This window comes from Stegastes partitus, unplaced genomic scaffold (genome assembly GCF_000690725.1).
Source record: "Stegastes partitus isolate 25-593 unplaced genomic scaffold, Stegastes_partitus-1.0.2 Scaffold1419, whole genome shotgun sequence".
Taxonomy (NCBI): domain Eukaryota; kingdom Metazoa; phylum Chordata; class Actinopteri; family Pomacentridae; genus Stegastes; species Stegastes partitus.
Window position 1 is genome coordinate 76,426 of NW_007579150.1, and position 24,407 is coordinate 100,832.

At 41.6% G+C, this 24,407-nt stretch overlaps 1 protein-coding gene across 1 annotated transcript in view; it reads right to left on the minus strand.

Annotated features, from left to right (window-relative positions):
• The window catches only part of khdrbs3 (KH domain containing, RNA binding, signal transduction associated 3), a 121,149-nt gene that overhangs the window by 56,877 nt on the left and 39,865 nt on the right, over positions 1-24,407 (minus strand). The window contains exons 2-3 of the mRNA XM_008299455.1: positions 18,703-18,821; positions 6,366-6,482 (exon numbers count right to left, since the gene is read on the minus strand). Of these exons, the coding sequence (XP_008297677.1) occupies positions 6,366-6,482; positions 18,703-18,821 (236 nt within the window). The remainder of the gene's footprint in view (positions 1-6,365; positions 6,483-18,702; positions 18,822-24,407) is intronic.

The following is a 24,407-nucleotide window of genomic DNA, read 5'->3' on the forward strand; positions in this document are numbered from 1 at the left end:
TCTTCCACTCCATCTATAATGTATATTATCATGTGCAAAGTACACCTAGTTTTCTATTAAACCAGGCCGAATGTGTGACCGCGTCATTTGCATACGATATTGTGGCACTTTTCATACATGAGGTGGCCTCTCTCTCAGCGCTGATAAGAAGCATCCAGCAGAGTCCTATAGCAGCTAAGCAGCCCACAGCGGGAGATTACAGCTGTCTGTTTTTCATATCTATTGGCAGCATCTTCCTTCTGTTTACATTTTTTTTTTCTCTCTGTAAATCTGCTTATGAAAAGCCGTTCACCCTGGAAACGGAGGGCCACGGCTCTCTGGACGCAGGAGCCTCCAGCAGCCAGAGCTTAGAGGTAAAAGAACAACGTGGAGCTGCGAGTATTTATTTAAAATTCACATTCAAAGGAAGGACGGATGTGAAAATTCTGCTCTTCTGTTCGTGCGGCAGGTGACGGAGCCGCTCAGGTGATGAGCCGCGAGGCGCTATCGGCCCTGTTCATCTGCACTTCTGTCAGCTTACAAACACAAAGACCAGATTTCCTCTTTAACATGACAAACGTGTATATTCTGAGGGAACGTATCTCTCTGCAATAGCTGTCTTAACGCAGCAACACTCAGCTGTGCCTGCACCACAAAGAGAGCATATCTGTCTCAGCCATCCTTTTCTAAATACTGGTGAAATGAAGAACTGATAAAAAAAAAGATTATTTTGTGTGATTTAAAAACACTGCATGGACTGCTACCAGTTTATATCTCACATCCAGATCCCTCAGAGCTCCTGCCCAAGCACTGCTCTTTGTTTTACAGACTGTTCTGAAATGTTCAGTTGTTGCCTCGTTGTTTATTAAAAGATTTTTTTCCTGTCCATCTTTGACCAACGTTGTCCTTTGCTTTTTGAATGTTGAATCATATTAGTATTGTTTAGCTAAAAAAATATGCAAAATGTCATCATTCATTCATTTAAAGTCATACGATTGCTATAAATTTGCAAATGTTATTGTATTTGTGGCTTATTTGATGGCTGTTTTTTTGTAAAATATTAATTTCTTAACAGATGTGACCACAGCTAGCATAAGTCCTCACATAAAACACTTTTTCTTTCTTTTAGGTATTTTGGTTTTTTTAGCCCCATATAGTCCAGACTGAAATACTTTAGGTATTATGAATAATATCAAATTTGGAACAGGCGTTTCGGATGAATTGGAAATTTTTCATTACAGCAGGTTTCAATTTGCCCTGTCGTCACCATTTGTTAAATTTTAATTTGCCAAATTCTGTTTCAAGGCCAAACACATGCAAGACTAATAACTTTCTGTAATCTGTGGTTTTAAATTTATTTTCAGGCCTCTCCAAAGTGCGGCAGTGAAATAGAATATTTACAAAGTGCAAAAAAAAAAAAAAAAGTGCAAAAACCCAATTGTAAAAATAAGCAAAGAAAGAGAAAAGAAAAACTCTATCTACAGATCTACAGGACTACATACACACCAGTTCTCCTTTAACTCCAGCTTCAAAAAAACATTCAGACCAACACTGTCACTACCTCCAACTCCAAACTCCAACTACTCCCACATCCAATCAGGCCCAGAGCCCTCAGGTTTAAAGGCCAAGCCCCGCCCACTGGGCGGAGCCTTTACAGGCAAAACATACAACAATTACATAAACATTGTTTTCTTGTTCCAAATAAACAGTTTCACCCCCGCTATGGGAAACATACCATTACTATCCAGGGGACAGGGGTAGGGTTTCCCACAATGACATCATCAATTCAAGGAATCATGTTTAAAGGAAAAATAATAAAATGTTGCGCATCATGTGACGGGCAAACCGCGCGGGCCCATACCATTTAAGCCGGCTGGTGGTATGGCCCGGGTTTTCCCGCCAAGCATCCAGCCAGCTGCCCACCACTGCAACGGATGGTGAGTGTGTGTGAGTGTGTGTGAGTGTGTGTGTGTGTGTGTGTGTGTGTGTGTGAGTGTGTGTGCGTGTATGGACGAAAGAGAGAGAGTATCGCTGCAAGTGTGCACCCTTGGTCACGATACTAACAGCAGGAAGTGAAATAGGATGAGGTGTGTGTGCAGGTTATGGTGACGTTTGTAAATGGGTGTGCGTATGTGTGTGTCCTGTGTGTGTGTGTGTGTGTGTGTGTGTGTGTGTGTGTGTGTGTGCTACGTCAGCATGCCGGCCCGCTAACTTCAGCTAGTGACGGCGTCGCTCCGTCACACAATGCTAGCATGCTAACACACTAAACATCTAAGCTGTGTCCAGATTCACCTCCTTCTTGCTGGATAGTGCACTACAGCTACTGGCCACTAGGGGGTCGACTCCAGTGTTACGCTCTGTAATGCTGTTTATAAACTATCTGCAGACAAAATCTATTTGTAGAAAAGTGAATATATTGGTGTCAAAATTTAGAAAACATAAAACTTTGTTGAAGTCTGTTTATTTGTGTTTTCCATGCACTTATTTCAAACATCCAGATCGTGATGTGTCAGCTAAAGCTGTGGACAGGACACTGCTAGAGACCACAGGATAGATGATCCACACCGATATCGCACCTTAACGAGGTTCTACGAAGTTCATTCACCCATTTACACCAACGAAGGCAGTCATGCAAGTGTTCAGCGTCTTGCCCAAGAACCTTTCGAACACGGAGGATCAAGCCCACGGCCTCGCTGGTCAACCGTTCTACCACCTGGGCCACGGCTGCCCTACAGATCAAGATTAGAGTCAGAGCGAGACGGCTGTACCAGAGCCACAATCATGCATTTTTACAAATATTCTGTCAAGAGCTGGTTAAAGAAACAAAAAATGCTCAGTATTGACCAGGCAGAAAATCAACCAACTTCTACTGAGCGCCATTTTATTTATATTCAAGCTAACAAATGCCAAAACGGCCGTGAGATGATTGAAAAATGTAATAATGATAAATATTTGTTGCTATTGACACTGTCTATACAGCTGTTGAACATTCTAGTATTCCACTGCGGTTTACCATTTCTTCTTTTGTGTGTATTTATTTATTTTTAGGTTTTTGGCTGCAGCTGGTCACATGACCGGTACATTTGTTCTAAATACACTAAAATGCACAAACAGCACAGCACGCTAAACGTCATAAATGTCTTCACAGCTCACTGCGAGACAAGTCGACCCCACACCTCCTTTAGGGAAGGCGAGGAAAAAAAAAAGAGATATTCCCTTCAAAAAGGCTGACCGTGCATTTCCCACAATTCATGTACTTGTTAACACGATTTTAATTATATCATCCGCGAGTTTTTCAAATGGTAAATGGACCTTCAGTGCGGCTGAAGCACGCGCAGCTCGATTCATATTGTGGCGAAGGAAAGCTCTCACACATGCAGAACGTATTCCTCCACAGCAGCAGCTCGCAAATTAAACTCGATGCAGGACTTGCTAAAAGTGAAACAAAAGAAAATGTGATTGTTTTTGCCTATCAGGAAAATTATAGAGGGAGTGCAGGTCCCAGGGAGGAAAATGGATGAGTTAATCACGGCGCTAACGAGGAGGGGGCGCGGGATGCGGACGCCTTTACATCATCCTGCGCTGACAGCAGCAGGACAACCGAGGTGCCATAACCAGGCGGGGAGACTCTGCCTCTGACAGCTCGGTGCCTTTCAACCTCGCATTGTCGTCAGAGCAACATCAAGGTCCCGCAGCAGCAAATATTTGTGCAATTATGCCAGCTCTGGCGGTGCGTCTGCCAAATGTAAGAGCTTAAAAGGGAATGCACTGAACATTGTATAGTTTCACCCTCCAGGTACGATCGCAATTACCATTTCATCTAATGTCTTCCAGAGGTACATAATCCCCTCTTTAGTCAGGCAGGTGCAACCCAGATATACAGTACAGTATGTATTTTATCAATATAAATAGAACCAAGGCAGCTTCACTTATTGCTCCTGTGCAGACAAGACAGCTTTGTTTTTAGCTGTCGAGAAAAAGCCTCCGAGTCCGTGTTTTTTGGGCCGAGCTTCCTGACCCACACGAGGAACTTCGAGTGCAGACGACTGCAGTGACACATGCTATTTGGCTGAAAACAGAAAGTCAGCAACGAGCCGAACATAAAGTATCAGTTTTGTACCAAGGTTGTATCCTCAAACACCCCTAAAAAAGAAAAAAAGAGGAGAAGCAGCAGCACTACGCGGAGAGAAAGCTGTCAGTCATAAATCCCGCAGTGGGTTTGTGCAGACAGGTAAGGGCTGCCGAGGTCAGCACATCTCCATGACAGATCTTTTCTCCAGGTACTCGAGAGGAGTCCACCATCAAAGCCTATTGATCACAGTAATCTAAAAGAATGTGCTGTATTATAGCAAGAATCATCGCCACCAACAAATCACCGCTGACAAACAGAGGGAGAGGACAGACACGGACGAGCCAAGTGAAGTCGATTTATTCCCAGTTAAACAGTCCAGCGTGCGATCAATTCCGCCGCTAAAGATCCGCCGTTAGAGCCATTTATATCCACTCTTTATGTGCTGACATGATCACAGATGACAGAAGTCATTAAAGTGGATTGTGTTTGAAATTTCAGGCTATTTCCTTCTCACAAAATCCATCCTGTTTTTTCCCCACAAAGTTTTGTTCAAATCATTACAAAGAGCAATCTTCCCACCCTGAGCCTGAATTTATATAAAAACAAAGCATAAATCTAGACAGAGTGTTGTCTTGTGTACACTCTGCACTCGATTCGACTGTGTGTACTTTGCTTACTATGAGCGAGAGTGGGCTTTGAAAGATGTCAGCCGTGTTTGGCGATCCCCAAGATCATTCACATTTCCATAAGCTTTTGAATTTTTGTTTTTCAAGACGAAGCTGTTTTTGCAAAACTCTAATGCAGCCTACGCGACCTGAGAGCTGTCAATCAAATGCAGTCAGAGATAGCGGGGTGACCCGAGACGAACACATAAACATACAAACGTTAGATCACTTTCTTCCAAGTTATAACGAAGGGAAAATGAAAACGTCAATTAAAATCCCATGTAAGTCAGTAAATTAAAGCCTTTTGTCCCCTCTAAACATAATTAAAAACATTTTAAACACATTGCTGTTTAAAAACATGAAACAATGACAATTATTTGTCAAAATTGACAAAATGCAGAAGCAAACATTTAATGGTTCCAGCTTCAAATATGAATAATTTTTTGTATGTTTGTTTTCTATGATAGTATTTATATCTGGGTTTTAAACTGTTGAATGGACAAACCAAAAACGTCTGAAGAGGTCAGCTCGGGGATGTTGGGATCTGTAAAGGGCAACCATGAATCCAATAATCAATTACTTGTCAAAAATTCAACTTTCCAAACAATTTTTGACAATTAATGAATATGTCTTTAAGAAAAAATTACAATTCTTTGATTTCAGATCCTTAAATGTGAATATTTTCTGCTTCGTTTGATCCTCTGTGACAGAATATTTTTCACTTAATTTTCTAACATTTTAAAGACAACTAGTTGATTAATTATGAAAAAAAATTAACAAAACAAATTAACTGGCAAAGAAAATAATGCTTAGTTTTTAAAAATAATTTTAAATTATTATTTTTAAAAATAAATTCTAAATATTATTTTATTATGAAGGGAGACAATTATTACCGAAGCCGAGAGCGGTCGTTTTTCGCTACTGTTCTTTCTTCGCCGCTTTCTCGAGATAACGAGTTAATTTTCTCGTTATCTCGAGATAACAAGAATCGTTTTCTTGTGAAAACGAGATAACTGGTGTTTGTGTTTGCCCGCTCAAGCCCGGTCCAGGATGGAATCCCAGGTGTGTGGGACCTCCCACACACCTGGGATTCCATCCTCAGTCACCAGCGGGGGGCCGGAGGACAGACCAGACCGGGCACCAGCGCTTCATTGTGAGCTGTCGTGCCCAGTCAGCTGTTCTCATGACACGTCATGTCGGAGTTCCCGCTCAGCTGTCTATATAAGATACGTCACACCAGGAAGTCCCACAACTTCTGATGAAGGCTGAAGGGACAGCCGAAACTGTCAACGGGATAATTATCTCGTTATCTCGAGAAAATGCTGTTTAAAAAAACGTGCGGCCATGACCGCTCTCGGCTTCCGTAAATTATATCTGTTTTAGGTATATAAAGAAATAGAGGGGAAAAAAAGGCCGCAAAGTTTCCTCAAACAGGTGGATTATTTATTGACAAAATCTGAATGCCACCTCACATTGATATTCTCCTTTGTTATGGGGACGTCACTTAAGTCGAGTGGTAGATCCACCTTAACTTCAGACCTCGTTAAAGAGCAGCAGAAGCGGCGCGAGATAAAATGATGCGGAGGCAAAAGAAGTGAAAGGAGCGAGGAGAGCAGGAATAAAAATGAAATAACAGACTAGAGGGTTACCTTCTCTTTGTCTCTCATGGATCCTTTTCCAAGAATTGACATCTTTGTGAGAGTGTCCTCCTGTAGTCTCTTTAACGAGTTCCCGCGTGGCCCGAGGAGTTTGCCGACAAAGTTAAACTGCAACAGAGAGCGAGAAAGCGCAGATCAGTCAGAATCTGTGTGTTTGAGATAAAGAGCAAAGACTTTTCCTGTGTCAGTCACACCTGGCTCAAACAGCAAGTGAAGTTAACCAAAAACTTATCAGCAGTTTCTGTTTTATTTTCTGTCTTGATAGAATCGGCGAGGAAGCATTCCTGAGACGTCTCATCTGTGGTTCGCTGTGTCACCTTTTCATGAGTCGTGGTTTTGAGGAAGTCTCAAAATCGTTGCATAAAATTAAGATCACATTCAGGTACCGGGGCAAAGGTTTGGCTTCAGAAGAATGCACTGATCACACATATCTAACTCTGATGAAACCGGTCTTTAGCGTTGGCACACCACCACCACTTAACCCCCGGACAATCACTGGTCCAAATATTGGGTCAGTTCAACGTCTGCTGAAGTGTCTTAAATGGCATCAGTCCATTCTGAATTTGTAAAAGCACAAAGCCTCACATTTCAAATGGCGTCAGTGATTTTAAGACACCAAAGCAACGAGGGCTTCTTGGCTTTGTAATTAAAGTGTATTCACAGCAATACCGAGCATACAGCAGGTGGCGTATCTGGGCCTTCTAGCTTACTGTGTGTTGCACAAGCAAAATTCTACACATGATGATACCGTAGCGACCGTTCAGTCACAAAGCAGCAGGCCCTAAAATGTTTGACCATAATTTACAAAATTCCATCATATTTTTGCACAAGTGTTACAGCAGTATTTATTTCTATCTTTATTTTCTTTTTATTTTATGACTATTTCTTTTATTGTCTTTCTTTACTTGCCAAAAACCAAACAAGCAAAAACAAAAAAAAAACTGTAAAACTGTAAATTGTACGTATTAAATTGTTTGTATTGCATTCTTTTTTTCCCCCTGCTTGTTTTTTTTTTACTTTTTCTTATTTTTTACTTTTTTTTCCCTGTATATTCTGCTTTAATTATTTCATTTTGTGCTACTGTGATAAAACAATTTCCCTTGTGGATCAATACAGTTTATCTAAGTCTAAAATGGACATCATGCTCTATTAAAAAAAAACAAAAAAAACAGAAAATGTTTACTGAGGTAATAAATAAGGGAGAAGTAGGGTCAGTTTCTCATTAACCATCCATTCTGTATGACTGAATAGTGTGGTTGCATTTCATTATCATTTTGCTATTAGGCAAAGAAAAAAAAAGCACTGGCTTGTTTGTATTTCTTTAAACCCATCCCGGTCATATATGTGCTTCAATGTCCCCTTAAGATAGTGACATAGGGATTGCTTGGTGGCACAGAAACGCAAATAAAACTGCTAAAACTAACAGGGCTGACTGAGCGCTTGATCCGAATCCTCGGTAAGACGTGAAACTTTCGGTGTGGTAGTTTGTAGTGAAGCAGTATGAAATGTGCGACCGACAGAAGGCTCATTCCTGCCGTCTGCTGTGAGTTAAAATAAGTTCTCAAAGAATCAATTCTTTCTGTTACTAGAGGAGTCGCCCCCTGCTGGCTGTTGGACAGTATGCAGGTTTGACATTCTTCAGCTTCACTTCTCAGACCCAGAGACCATCCAGCCACCTATCCATTATCTGTACACTGTTTAACACCTACACCTACGAACAATGTAGAATCACCAATTTATCTCAGCATGTTTCTGGACTGTGGGAGGAAGCCAGGGAACCCGGAGAGAACCCACGCTGCACGGGGAGAACATGGAGACTCCACGTAGAAAGATCCCGGGTGTCCTCACCTCCGGCGACCATCTTGCTGCGAGACAATGATGCTAACCATCGCACCACCATGCAGCCCCCCAGAGACTATGTCCGTGTTTTATATACAGTTTCATGTGATCTTGTGTGTCTCATGTGTCTTTTGGCAATAGATAAACTGTAAATCATAACTACTGTATATTTATAAAACAGGTACATTTTTAGCCAATAGCAGCGTTGGGATTTTGATTGACTATAAATGACCTGTGATGTAAACATCTGGTAACAACTCACAAAACAGTAAGAAGAGATTTAAGACAGTAAAACAACCTGAGTGAGGGAGGTCATGGCTCCATCCCCCAATGAAAAGCACACTCCTGCACATATGGGCAATAAGCCGACATAACATCAACTACATTTCTGCCACCATCTTAAGTTACTCATTACTATTTGGAATAAACAATCAAAATCACACAGAGAACCACAAAGTCCTGATGTTTGTATAATATCTATAGTTTTGGCACACGATACATGATCAAGATGTTCGATCCTAGCTGTTTACAGAAGATAATAATTTGTGAATACACGTCGTGATCCTCTACGTATTAGCTAAAAATCATCGTTCATCATCATCTTTCAGGACTCTGAGGGGCTCCATGAATCCCAAATGATTAACACGCAAAGACACCAGCAGCAGAGTCAGACAGTTTTAATAGCGGTGGCCAGACTGAGACCATTACTCACACTTAGCTGGCACGGTGTAGCATTCATTTCTTTTCTACAGAAAAAACTCTGTAGGCCAAATATTCCTTTATGTTGGCCAGTACAAGTGCATGTAAACTAATATACAATAGAATCATCTTTTTTGTGTAAACCTCAACGAAAGTTATGGTTTTTCCATTGTTGGTAGAAGATAATTAAAATTTAAATGACATAGGAAAGGGCACGCATAAGAATCCTTCTACACACTAGTGCAACACTTCTGAATGCTACAACATTTCTCTGCTCGGTCAGAACTCCTCCAGTACTATGAGTGTGTAGATAGCCATCTAACTGGCTTCACTCGTGGGCGTGTTGGGCCCTTGGCTCTGCTCCTGAAGGACCCACAACATATCCTGACTTCCAGTCCATATGTCACGCTCCTGCACATTCCACAAAGTCATATTTACTCGAGTTTATGTTATTTGAGTCATTTTCTCAGCCCTGTTTAAAACCCATAGCAGGAAGAAGCTCGCGGTTGTGCCCGGATAAAGAGAGCAGCACCTTTTCCATCCATCCATTATCTATACATCGCTTAATCCTCACTAGGGTCGCGGGGGGGCTGGAGTCTATCCCAGCTGACTTTGGGCGAAGGCAGGTTCACCTGGACAGGTAACCAGTCTATCACAGGGCTACACTTAGAGACAGACAACCAAGCACACTCACATTCACACCTACGGACAATTTACAATCACCAATTAACCTCAGCATGTTTTTGAAAGCCGGAGAGAACCCACGCTGTACGGGGAGAACATGCAAACTCCACGCAGAAAGATTCCGGTGCCCCCACCGGGACGCAAACCGGCAACCTTCTTGCTGCGAGGCAACAGTGCTACCAACTGCACCACCCTGCAGCCCCAGCACCTTCTCATGACTAGAAAAGCGACTAAAACTGGTAGAGTTCAGCATTAAACTGAGAATAACCAACGAACAAACAATGGAACCAAGGCTGGAAGGAAAGTGAACCAAGGAGTCGGCCCATAGCTCCACTCCACAGGAAGGTGGTCGGATGTAAGTGTTCAGACTGTAATTAATCAGCGTAGAAACCTGAAATGATTTCAGTTTTTCACAATTACACAGTAATGTAGGTCATGAAAGTCCATAGCTTTACCTTCTGGTATCAGATCATATATTTCCCCAAACATGATGGACTATCTGCTTGTGAGTTTTCAGCGTGCATCATTACCATAATGAGCGTATTTGCATTAACATTGAACTTGACCGGCGCTGACCACCGCCGTCCATCAAAGGCTTCCCCGGGTTAGACCGCCTCGCAAGGACGCCGCTTTTTAGCCACGAAAACACAAACGGCTACATGGAGACATGTCACGTGCAGACACCCGTCAAAGTCGTACAACCTCAACACAATTCCATCAGCAGCTGGAGACGGTCAGAGAAGACAAAAGGGGAGCGACACCTTCCTCTGCCTCTCTATGTTTCCCTTTAACGGTGAGTTATACAGCTGTCTCCCTCCACTATCTAGGTCATCAATTAGTGAGCAGGAGGTTAAAAAAAAAACAGCCAGTTTTGTTCTACACCTCACCTATATCTCTCCTGCCTTTTGTTCAGAAAGCGAGTGCTTATTAGGAGGCTCCTGCCAATTCCTGGGTGAGGGATTTGAGAGGCGAGCTATAGTGATTCGCTCTAATGCAGTAACTGACTGTTGGGTTTTTATCCTGGCCAGGCTGAACTCCAGCAGCTCTCAGCTACTGTACGCTGCTTCAACTTTTATAATTACACCAAGTCCTGTGACTGGCTGTGATCAGCACTCGTCTCAAAGTAAATACAGCGTCCCACTGTGCTAATTCCAGCCTCGCACTTGTGAATGGAAATAAGTGGCCTCCTGAAAAGCTATGACCTTGGATTTATGAATATTAAAGACATGTCTAGTTTCACGTTAGGGCGTGGGGGGACTCTGATGCTAACCATTTGTAAGCTTCATACATCACCTGAAACAGTTCAGTACCTGTAATGTAATCTGCACACTAATTAATTCTAAATATATTGAACAGGACATGAATTGTTGGGTCAGGAAAATTCAATTTAAAATTATCTATGCAAACAAAATGTGTCCTCCCTCTAATGGTTTCAAGTGTAGAAAAGGATTATCAAAGGAGACAGCAGCGCCGGGGCAAACAGAGGGTGTCTGGAAATGTTTTAAATGTGCTGAGTTTAACCGATGTCCTGCGCATCCATCATTTCCACCTGGATAGAGCCTTGATCACTGAGCTGTGCCATCTCTTGAACAATGATTTGCAGAGCCAGATCACACAGCCGACATCCCTCCATATTACTACGGCTTTTGTGCGGCCGATTCCATTCCTCTGACAGGTTGTGCATCGGACACGGTGTCCGGGATGTTTGTGTAGATATTTCAGTCCTCCGACTCCCAACTGCGTACTCGCCGATGGGTAAAAACGCTTGAACAAGCAGAAAAGCTTGTTTTCTGATCAAGAACAAAGCGTTGCTGTGGTGCTTTCAGTATCGTAGAAGTCGTATGAACTGTGCAAACGTGAGCGTCGGGCAGACAGCACAAAGACGGCACATTTACTGGAAGAGAAAAACCAGACAGACTGTGAAAGAGGAATTAATTCAGAAATAAAATTACTGTGTTTGCAGAGCGATTGAGTTCCTGTGAAATCAGGGACACAATTAGAGAGAGACCGGCTTTCTGGTGAGCTGAGAGGACAAATGCCCTTCTTCATTTAGATACCGAGTTTTTGGTGGAGGACAGTTTAAAATAGAGACAGTATCTAGTGAATGAGAGAAATGTCACAATGGGCTTGGATTGAATTCAAATCCAGCACACTGGCTCATTACTTTGTGTTAACCAATCAGTCCAGCAAAGCACCTGAGGAAATGCTCTCCCTGAAACACACTTTACTAATTATATATTGTGAATGCTGTGATTGATCTAATTGTTGAACTGTAATTAACAAACTTTTCTATTAGTTCTTCTATACAATGCTGATTTTAAAGGAGTTTCACTGGACTAAACCTTTTGCTCGCTGGTCTGATACAGGATCATAAGAATAAATGAATTATCGGTGCACACATTGAAGACTCTCATGTAACCGTAGGGGTAGAGACTGCCAGCAGGATGGAGGCTTTTGTTAAATATCTGTTTTCCTGTTTTGTCCTCTCTATGATAATTCACTGTACAAAACTAATTGGTCAAATTTCAGAAGGAAAAGGGGTTTTAAAGATTAAAAAATATAAATACACACGGTTAAAAACACTTTTGATGTGGATTATCAGCTGAATGGGGAAACTGCCACGGGGTTTGCTAAAGGCCCCCCACAAAAATCAAACTGTTGAATTGTTGTTTTGATTGAGAGCATTTTCATGTGTAATACTAGAGTGCAGGGTCAACTAGCCAACCTCATAAGAACGCTAATCTGGGAAGTACAAAATGACATTGTGATGAGAAATATAATCGCAGCGTGAATTTTATTCATTGGCAACATTTTGGGGGCAGAAGCTTAAATTTATTTGAAAATAGTCAATGTTCAAAGTATGACGGCCTGTTTGATTCACGATTTAGAGTCTACAAGCACAACAAAGTAATAAAAAAATAGTAATTTATTTTTAGTTGCCTTGATTCCCTCACTAACACATTTTTCTTTTTTTTTTTATAAATGCGTTTTAGTGTAATGAGTAAAAACTTGTTGAGATTTAATGCAGCGGACTAAGTTGACCTCAGCACGGTCTTCACTTGTTTCTCACAATAGACTACAAGCACTCTCCATCTAACACACACATCATCCCTCCTGGTGTTTTACATGATATACGATCACGGTTTAAGTTGCACCAGTGATCCCAGTTAGAAAATCCAGCTCTGTCTACAAACATAGCCTCAAAATGCCTGAACCTTGAAGCTGGACCAGCAATGTTTCTGCAAGTTATCATAACTTCGTCTGAATGCTGCTTTGTCACTTTCTGACCCGACCTGTCTGTTGTTCTGTTAAGTCGACCCGAACCCACCAGATCTGCCTGATCCGTGGACTAACCCATGGATTTATGGGTGATTCTGTGCATCACTGCTGCCTAGTTATTACCACATTAATCCTGAGGACCTTCAGGGAGCGTACGGTGTTGTTATTGGTTCAAATTCATTGGAATGTATTGTGTGTTAGTTCAAATTAGTCTGAAATTAACGCTGCAAGAAAGTAAAAGCTCTAATTTCTGTGTGCAGGTTGTAGGGACGGAGTCAATGTGGATGGAAGAGTTTGGAAGTGATCTTCTGCAATGTTTGCAACTGTGGTTAGATTTGGGCAACAAAACCACTTAGACCAGGGGTGTCGAATCCTGGTCCTCGAGGGCCACAATCCTGCATGTTTTAGATGTTTCCCTTCTTCCAACACACCTGATTCAAATGATCAGCTCATCGTCAAGCTCTGCAGAAGCCTGATAACGATCCTGATCATTTGAATCAAGAGGGAAACATCTAGAACATGCAGGATTGCGGCCCTCGAGGACCAGGATTCGACACCCCTGACTTAGACTAAAGCTAGGGCAACTACACAAGTTATTGTGAGGTTTTGACTCACTACTAAAAATATAAATGTCTTGTGCTTTAACACAATGCTACCTTCTATTACTTTCAAATAGAAATTAAAATTTAGTAAAGGCTGCAACTTCAGGGAGACGTCATGCAGGATGTCTGTCCCAGGATTCACATTTTCATGGCAGAGGCGCTCCAAATTCGTACCTTCTTCCTCGTGTGAAAGTCACATTTAGGATGGATTGTCGTGTGATAATGCTCCATCACATTTAAATCTATTACGCGGTGAATACTGAACTGAAGCCGGACCGAAAATGATATCGCAAATCAAATCTCAATATCCGTCAGACACATCGCAATTAGATATTTTCCTCAAATCGTTCAGTCCCGCTGCAGTTTCACTTTGTGCTGCGTGCACCTAAAAACCACCAGATGAGGGTAAATGATGCTTCAGCTGCAACTTAAAGTCACATTACTGCAAAAGATGAGAAGTGTAAGAGACTCTGCGTATATGTTCATTAAAATTATTTTAATAGAAACGTCGCATTACGTTTCTCTCAAGCGTTTGCCGTGAGGAGTCAAAGGCACATGAACAAAACATCTGAGGTAGAAGGCTGACAGCATTTCTAGTTTGCAGCTGACTGTGCTCTACTTGTATACATTAATAACTGAAGTCATCTAATTATTAATTAAGTAAAGGGGAGGAAGCAAAGGTTAAAGAGGAGCCACCAGGCACCGTGGGTATGATCTACTCTGACGCTACATGTGTCTTATGGATAATACAGTGACATGATGTAATGCTATTTGTTCGGTGCTATGCTACGTTCCTGACTATTTAAAAAGAGATCATGCAGATTTATTTAGTATTTGTTTGATTAATGCCAGTAAATGTCAAAGAGAAGTCTTAATCCAAACGTTTAAACACACCACCAGTCAGCCTGGCACACGTCTCCTCGTATGGTCAATCCTCCAAATATATGAGTCTTACTGAACAAATAACAGTAATCCCTGCTGTTTATCAGATATCAAAATCTGTCTGACTTCGACGGTGATTGATGCTTCGGGGTTTGGCTAATGCTTTAGTTGTCACGAGGGATTATGTGACTTACAAAAACCTGCCTGAGCTTCTGCACTGGTTCATGTCATTAAACTGTGTGAGAGGATTGTGCGTCTGCCGTCTGTAATCACCAGAATAAAAGCTGATGTGTTTAATCACAGGTTGTCACCTGCTGCTCTGTTGTGGTGTTGGTTGCACGGAAAATAAATACATGCAAATGAAATGCCGACAAAAAAGATTGACAGAATCCGAATTGTTACCTGTTGTCAGCCGAAACAAACAAAATACAAAACATTGCGCGGATGATCAGAAAGACATCAGACACAGAAAGGATATATGATTAATCATACTTAACTTGAAGGGGGTGGGGTAGCTGAAGGATAGGGGGACACATCTGAGATCTTTTCATCATTTGCTGAATGTATTACTGTGAGTCTGGCGAAAGGTGTGCTCACAGAGAGCCAGCGCAGAGTGATTGTGCTGAGGACAGCAGGAGAGGAACGACAACAGTAGGATAAATCACTGCTCCCAGCACACAGAAAAGCCACAGTCTGAACTGGAAATAAACCTGTGGGACTCCTTACGCCTCGCTAATGGCCTGTGGTGCTTTCTGCCAAAAGATGCTTTCTAAGAGAGGGCCCACAGATCCTGGAAATGTACAGATGAGCACTGATAGTGCACCAGTGTTCAAAAGCCGGGATATTTTTAGGTCCTGAGTAGGTGTGACAGTATGTGTCATGCTGGTTAAATCATGATTTAAAATCTCTATTTCTGTAGACAAGGATTCAATTAAATCATGACATGTTCTTAAAAGCTGCTGGTGAGCATCTATGAGACAGAAAGGATCGCTTAAGTGTCCATTACACAGCGCACCACCACACAACACAATAATATCATTACTCTTACCAATCTCCTACAAAGTCTAAAAAAAAATTCATCAGCGTTGAGGATTAAAAATCATTGCTGAGAAACAGCTCTATTTTATCACAGCGAGTCAGCAGTCTGGAACTTGCTGCGTGGTGTCCTTGCGTGCTTCATTTTGATAAAAAGCTATGTTTGCTGAGGATGGATTTAACCTCTCTGTACGTGTTCCTAAATGGCTATTTGGAAAATGGCTGTGCCACTTCAATGCCAGAAGCCAAAAGGTGATGCTCACAGCTCAGGAGAAAACCCATTCCAGTCAGACCGATCACTCTTGCCATTGCTACCTGTCAGATAGAACAAATTGAATTTGTCTTCCTTCGGTGGCTTGTTGAAGCTCTAAACAGGATATTAGTGGCTCTACTTATCAAAGCTGTCAAAGCAAATCTGTTTAGCTGTAAACCTGGCAGACTCAGATCAGTCTCTGATAACACTACATATATGTGGCACAAACTCACTCATCAAGATTACTTTGTAGAACTAATTTAAGCTCTACAACAGAATGCATGTAGATACCAGGGACCTGGAGTATGAACCAGTTCAACAAACACAGGGCGTCTTTTCGTTATCTGACTTTGTTAAACCTACAGCTGCATGTGCTGAGCATACACATGAAGCTGCTTATCAACTCTGTAAATCAACCCAGGTTTTCTGCATCTAGCTATGAAAGGTGTTGGCAACAGGTGAGCAAACATGGACAGGTCTACAGCCACACATGTTTCACAAGAAGAACAAATGATGGTCCTAAACCAATATGAGGAATTTGTACAGGATTAAAGCATCTCAGCCAGAGTCAGGAAGGACTGCAGAGTGAACGTAGGTAAAGAGGCTTATCAATATCACTGCCCCATATACAGTACGATCTAACCACAATTATAACTGTGTATAAGCTGCTTCTATATAGTTTCTTATTTAGATTTAGCTGAATTACATGTACATTACTAATTTGACCCTACTTCCTTCGGCTACATGCGTGGCCTTTTTAAACTGCCCTGGGCACATGTGAAGAACAAATATAAGACATGATTCAAAAAGTTTGCTGCAAATCTTATAGAGCGAACAAGTACAATGTTCTGGTGGTGGCTTAAGATTATAATGCTATACAAATGCACACTATGCAAATGTCCATCCATCCATCCATCCATTATCTATACACCACTTAATCCTCACTGGGGTTGCGGGGGTGCTGGAGTCTATCCCAGCTGACTCAGGGTGAAGGCAGATGACACCCTGGACAGGTAACCAGTCTGTCACAGGGCTACACTTAGAGACAGACAACCAAGCACACTCACATTCACACCTACGGACAATTTAGAATCACCAATTAACCTCAACATGTTTTTGGACTGTGTGGGAGGAAGCCAGAGAACCCGGAGAGGACACCACACTTCACAGGGAGACTCCATGCAGAAAGATCCAAGGCGTCCTAACTGGGATACGAACCAGCTATCCTGCGAGGTGACGGTGCTAACCACCGAGCCACTGTGCAGCCTAATGTGCACATGTGCATCAGTTAATTGCCTTGAAAGTGGAAAAAGTCTCCTCAGAAAACATTTACTATGCGCACTCAGCTCTACAGAATCTTTCAGGAATGGTTTTCAAGAGAACTGTTCGGTCTGTAGACGTAGTTTTGTACATATGGGTTTGTTATCTGGAGAATAACCCACTCAAGTCAACAATAAGTGCCAGAAACTGCAGTTCCACAAACAGCCACTTGTCCCTGGTTCCACAAGTGAGTCCGTTCTCATAGACCCCCATGTTAAGCAGAAATAAGCAGGTTTACAGCTTGGTACAAAAAAAAAAAAAACAATTTAGGACCCAGTAGGCATTTTTTCAGTTCATGACAACTGTATGGTACATTTTTTTTTTTTAGAACGCATTCACTTCTTTGTCATTGCAAGTAGGTTAGAATGCTGACAGGAGACCTGACTCAAAGCTGGGCTGTGTGCTGCTTCACAACAGCTTTGCTTGTAAATGATTGTTGTTAGAACAAATCAGCGGTTGCTGAGCATGTTCAGGCGCGCAGAGAAGGTGAAACATATCTACATTTCAAATTAGAAAGAAGTGTAAAACAGATTTAAGAAAAAAAAATCTAATTTTACAACCCTGCTCGTGGTTCCTTCCTTTTCTTTATGCATATAGTTTTCATTTTTACACGACAAATAATTTAAATTAAAGAAAGTTGGATGTGTCTGTTGCAGATGCAACACAAAGTGTTAAATTAAGTGCTGGATTTGGATTAATATAAAAGTGGTACATCACTGATTTTTACACCAAGAATGCTCAGCTGAAATTGTCACTATTTTACTGTGCATGTCATTAAAATTGGTGTGATGCTGAGCAGGAAAGCATGTTTTTGGGAAACTAAAATAGGTTCTGTGTTTGACTCCTGTGAAGTGTTTCCTTCCTCTCGTCCTCTCCGTTGGCAAACTGCAGGATGCCACTGTCCTTCCCTCTGGAGGGCTGAGGTGAAAACTTGAGTGATGTCCCCAGCCTAAGAGTGGCCCGCTCACTCTTACACTAGCCTCCTCGTCGTGCTCCCAGTGGGAAATCCCTGTCATGCATCGAGCTCGTGACTCCAATAAGCTTTGCTGCCACTGAAGGCTTCTCGTGGCAGGTGAGGCTGAAGTGCTTTCAAACGTGGCGACGGCGTTATCGCTCAAAACAGCTTTTACGCGGAGGTCATCATGAAGCTCGCTGTCTTGGCGTATATACGTGACGTACGGGCTGCATTGCCGCCGTCACGCTCTCACTGTACAAGCTATTAATTTCCGTGAAAGAAAGACTTCTAGAGCTCGAAACCTGACCTAGAATCCACCATGTATCACAAGAAATCCGCCGCACACTCAAGAAAATGAAATCCATTGCGAGATAATTCCTTTAAATCATATATTCATAAATATTCATTGACAAATTAATATAGCGAGACATCAAAGAGTCATTGACCAAGGTTAGCGCAGTGGAGAGGTGTGAGAGAGGAGTGAGACTCACATTTGTACCATTTCAGAAGCTTTAACAACTCTTCAGACACTAAGCAACATCCCGAACATAGTTCTACCCCAGTTCTGTCAGCCAGCTCTCTGCTTGAACACCATCTTCCAGATATGCTACATCTAATAACATAAAGCATCAACAAAAAGTGTCAAGTGGCTGTTACAAGGAATTTAAATCAAACCCAGAGCTACTGTAGTTGACTTCATTATCTATAAATAACACAATCTCAAATTCTCTATCTGCACATTCTGAGAGAAGTCTCTAGTGGTGGTGCTATAGCACTTACTTTAGGAAACTGCTTGACTGGTATTAAAACTTTCTGGCCCAGTTTCATGTTCTTGTTGATGACGACGTCAATGAACTTCTCCTCTTCCTTCCCCTCATCTTTCTGAATTTTTTCGATCTCTAGAAAGAAGGAAGAAAAACAAGTAATGAGTCAAAGCAGCAAGTTATCTGTTAGGATCTTCTATGATATAAGTTAAACAGCTTTTTGTTTTTTTAACTCATGGTCAGACAAAACAAGATGCGTGAAAATGAACTTTCAGAAATTGTGATGAGCACTTCAAATGTCTATGTTTTATGGACAAGATTAACTGATATTAGTTTCATCACTTGCATCTAACGTTCATCTTACTTTGGTTTAAAAAAAAAGGATATTTTAAAATATTTAACTATTCCTTCAACATATTTTTTTAAATTCAGTTCCCCTGCCAGTCCATAAATTGAGAGGCAAAATTCAAAAGGACGTTTCCATTTTTCAAAGTGACATATTCAAACAATATCCTTATAATTAATAAGCTGGAACCAGCAAATGTTTGGCATTTCTGCTTCACTAAGAGGAACTCTGCCAACATTAGGCGACACATAAAGGTCAGTTTACCAGCCGTCTAAAGCACGACTCGACCGGCGACAGCAGCACAATGTCTCATGTGGCTGAGGTTGAGGTAAGACTGACAAAATAACGCCACAAGCCAGGTTTGAAACCTAGGAAGCAGTGGCTGACACTGATTTTTTTGATCTTCTCTGAGAGGCACTCAGCAGATTTGTTCAACCTTTTTTTAGGCCTGGAAAATCAACCTTATCTATTCAGTTTTTACTGACAAAATGTTAGTTCCCTTCAGCCTCACTCACCTCACCTATTGGCTGAGGCGCGGTCACCATTAATACTTTGTAATTTGAGCGGAGACACCGATTTACTTGAGCAGACACGACAAGTGCTACAGTCCCTTTCATGTGCTCGGAAAAAAAAATGAAGGGGAGGACACTGGAGCTTGCACCTCCAGGCTACCAAAAATACTGGCTGTCACGCTTCCTCTTTCGGGAGAGGTAGACTTTGATGTATTTAGAGATGTAACCTTGAACGTTTAATCAGATGGATAACATCTGTGTTTCAGTGCCAGGAAAATGGTTTTGCAGAGAGGGCAGCAGGGAGGTCTACGACAAAGACTCCAGGCTAAAAGCCCGGCAGGGGAAAGGGTAAGGCAGAGGGTGAACTCCATCACAGATATATTTCTCCTGTGCAAAATGATTTTTAACAGGAAAAAAAAATCAGATTAAAACAGAGCAATCATGACGCTTTAGCTTTTTCAGTTCAGGTTTTTGAAGACTGGTTCAGATATGATGACGATCAGATCGAGGTAAAATAAGCTTCAATCTGAAAACATGATAAACTCAAACATGCTCACATGTTCAAACAGCACATGAGCAGATACAGCACATAGCCGTTTTTCAATTACACCGAGCCGAGCATATCAGCGCCGCAAACTGGAAACTCAAAAGGCAATTGTGGTTTCTCGACAAAGCACTGCAGCATTACATTAGCAAAATGTAATTAAAACCTTTGATATGAGTTTTAAGAAGGATAAAAGAAGTATCAGTGAGACTGAGATATCTTTAAGCTTCAGTTTATCCCAAGGGGGGCAGAGAGTGCACACGTTCTGAGAAAAGACAACATTAATATTAATGCATCGCCTAGCAACATGCCAAGACGGAGTTTCCTCCTTCCACCAGGCGCTGTCCTCAAAACATTCAGGCTCTGATGTGTTGGGAGATTGTGACTGAGATTGTATTTCAACTGCAATTTTTTTCTTCCCCCCATCTGAAGCCTACAGCACAATTTTTCCAACTTGCTCACCAGGAAAAATTTTTGCATTTCAAGTCCAAATAAACCCCAACAGGGCACAGCAATCAATCAGCAGGTGTAATAAGCATCCAAAAGTGCAGCTTCAAATGAGCTACTCACTGAACATGGCATCAGAGAATCAGCTAGTGCAAATTAACTAACCACAGTTCTCTGTAAAAGATCTTGTTTGCGCCGCAGTTTATGAGGGAGAAAATGTGGCGACGTGAACTGAGAACCACCTCCACCTCAGAGTCATTACCGAGCGCTCAGACGAAAGAGATTAAACATGCATCACTGACACATGCACAATGTGCCTGTTGTTTCTTTTTTCTTTCCTACCAGCGCCATCAGATCCCTCTGTTTCAACTCCATTTGGCAGTTTGCAGGCGCAGCACAAAGCTTTATTGAATCTGCACCATAGAATCCTGGAAGTCAATGAAAAATAGAGTTAAAGTCTTAACGATTGTTATGGTTGCTGTTCTTTAGTTGAGTCATATATGTGAAGTTATTTGAAGACAGAAAGGAATCAATGGGCTGATAAAGGCCTTAAATTCAATACATCTCAGCTGCTCGGAGACCCAACAGGAATGCATGAATGAAACTATTGAATTCTGAAGATTTTCTTAAGACATGCAATGTTTAACTCGGCGGGCTCTTGAGGAACCACGCGGCCTATATGTTATTGAATATGTATTTAGCCTACATCCTGTTCCCCCTATGAGAGCTGCTGCTGCTGAAACATGTTTTTTCTTATTGCTGAGGAGCCGCTGGATTCTTTTTATTCCTTTGCTTCTAGAGTCCGGTGGAAAAATACGCACATCCAAGGAAATGTTGGCTTTGTACATTTTTGGACAAGCAAATGCTTGATTGTCTTGAAACAGATATAGATAAAGATGATGCTAATGTGCTCTGGACAGATGAATCAAAGGGTTGTTGGGCCAAAATAACAGCAGACATCTTTGGTGCAGACCAGCTTTTCAGAAGAAGAACTTGAAGCATGATGGTGCAAACGCTCAAAAAGAAATAGAGGGTTCTGGAAACACAAAGTCAAACACAGATTTGAAGCCCTTCGAAATGTGAGGGACTCACAGTATATGCAGGAAAACTCTAAATGATTTTGCAACAGAGGAGATTTAATCAGAAATTTAAACGAGAAAGGAAGCACTCAGTCAAGTTAGCGCATTTCACTACATATATTTCTACTGTATTTAGAAACAGCAAAGCATAAGCATATACATGGAAAAAGAAGATGGTTTTGAGTCGCTGCCATCTTGTAGTACGATAACCGGTGATGACACGTGGTTGGTTCACTGAGCAGGTTTAGCTAAAGACAGACAGCACCAGCTACTGAGACCAACAGTTGTTTGATAAGAACATCATCAGTGACAACAATAAAGTTCAACACAACACGTTTCACTGAGAACACCTGTCGTCCTCCAGCTCAAAGATCTCCATCACATCTTAGCAGAGTTATCTAATGGGAGCTAGGCTTTACAATTTAGCAGCCAAAATAAAATATATAAATAACTACAATCGTTCTAAGCATTTATTCTCAACTCGTGTCATTTCATACCACAGACTACACAGGAGCTCAGCGCTGATGCAAACCTCTAAATAACATTTCTTACCTTTAAGACTTTATGTTTAAAGCAGTCAGTCAACACTCCAAACTTTAGATCATCCTCAGGTATTTCCAATTCTGTTATTGTCCTCATGTTTCTTCCCTTTGCAATGTGAGCAAACATCCTTTCAGTCGGCTTTACCCAATAAAAAAAAAAAGAAAGAATAACTGTACGAAAAACCTTCCAGTAAAAGCAGTGACGTAAAGTTCCTGTTACTCTAAACTCGTGTCAACACGGTGAAGCATCTCTGAACCATGTTGAACATATTCCTGTTAAAGTGGAACAGGATGAAACTGACAGACCAGTTGAGACCACAGCAAACCCACTGGTGCAGCAGTTCAACCAGTACTAACCTGACTGAGTGCTTCATTCCCCCTTTCAGTAACTTTAAGTAAGATACTGGTGGACATTCGTGCAAAACAACTACAACGACTTCTTCCTGTGAAAAAGATCAGCGCTAGCTTCTGAGGCCAAGAGTGTTACTTAACTTTTCCACAGACAAACATGACATCTATTAATGTTTTTGTTAATTATAGGATGACAAATTGTCTTCGTGGTGTTGTTCTTTCAAACAGTGCCTCCCTTTATTGGTAGAAAAAAAATGTTTACTTGTACAAATATGTCAAAAAAGCACGACTTGTTGGACGAGCTGCAAATTTGCAGCACATACCATCCTGTACAATGTTCAGTGTTGGGTATTAAAATTTGGGTATTACGTTCCTTATCGCAATTTGGAACACAGCTACACCACGACAACAAATGTACGCCAAGTTGTACCTCCAGTACGTATGCACACCGAGTCCATAAACCAAATAAGCTTTGTAGCTTTTGGCCTGGCTTCCATTTCGTGGACTGTACATGCACTCTAGTGTTCCTCCCAATGGCCCTGCCTCTGCAAATAGAGAAATAGACAAAGTGCTTGTTGGATCAGCTACCACACCTCTCCAATTTTGCAGCTGGTCGGACAGTTCATTTAACTTCCTGAAACCGACAATCGGACAGTGATGCATTGACTGGCAGGGTGTGAGTATTTCTCTCTAAAGTTCTCTTTTTTATTCTACGACTACTTCCATCATTTTTCTTGTGTTTGTTCCCAGCAACACGACTGCATTTGAGGAAAGACCACTGAAAAGTGTGCAACATTCTCCCCATTCATCACATCGTGGCCCCTTCTGTAACAGCAGCTTTTTCACTCAGCCTTCAAGTGTGGTCGTTTAAAACAGTCATAAAGCCTTTAACACAAAGATGTGGCCACACTTACTTTGTTGTAAGCACGCATCAACCTTCATGACCAATGCAACAATGGGAAAACCCATGTTGTAATGCATTGGAATTACCTTTTACCATGTTGGTGCTCCAGTAGGTAAAACTACCCCAGTAAAACTGTTGGCACCGCCTCTCTATTCTACATGGCTCAAATTGAACTGAGGGAGTTAAATTAAGTAAGCTGCTCCTCAGCAATAAGAAAAACCAACAAGTTTCAGCACTAACAGCCCTCGTCAGGGGAGCAGGATATACAGACATCATAGACCACAGAGTCAGCTTGAAGCATCACTTATATAAAAAAAAAATAAAAATCTTCAAAATTCCTGATTTCATTCATTCATTCCATGTGGGTTTCTCGCAGCCGAGTCATATTGACTTACGAAGCGGAAGTTTTCTGGCTTTTCACTTAACTTCACAAGTCAGCACTGTTGTTGAACGGCGCTCCCAGAACTTGCCAATTAACAGGCAGAGTATAAAAAAAAGGAAATAATATAACCCCCTTGTCAAGATAAACCACTAAAAAAACACCCCCATGTTACCATCGGGATTCTGTTCCTCTGTAAGTTCTTCATGTTCGGGAGTTTTCGGAAAAGTTTCTTCTGCGTGAAACATGTCAACTTTACAACCTTTGCACACATTAAAAATATATTTACGGTCTATAAAATGCCTCCGCCTGGGTGATGACACCCCACAACGGGACACCATCCCAGCCGTCTGCTTTCCTGTTAGAAATGGAATCACTTAAAAGCAGCTCTGTGATTTAGGCCTTCCCATTTAAAATTCATAAGCTGGGTAGATTTTGTGGGATTATGCATGACTTCAGTGGCGTGCTGGAGAGTGGAGTTGGGGACGGAGGCAACTGGGTCATTAAGTCTACCAATTTCATGTTGAGGGGTGAGACACATCATAAATACGCTATCTGCATGTACCCGCATTGTTACCAGACAAGACGACAAGAAACTGACAACCACTTTTAAAGGA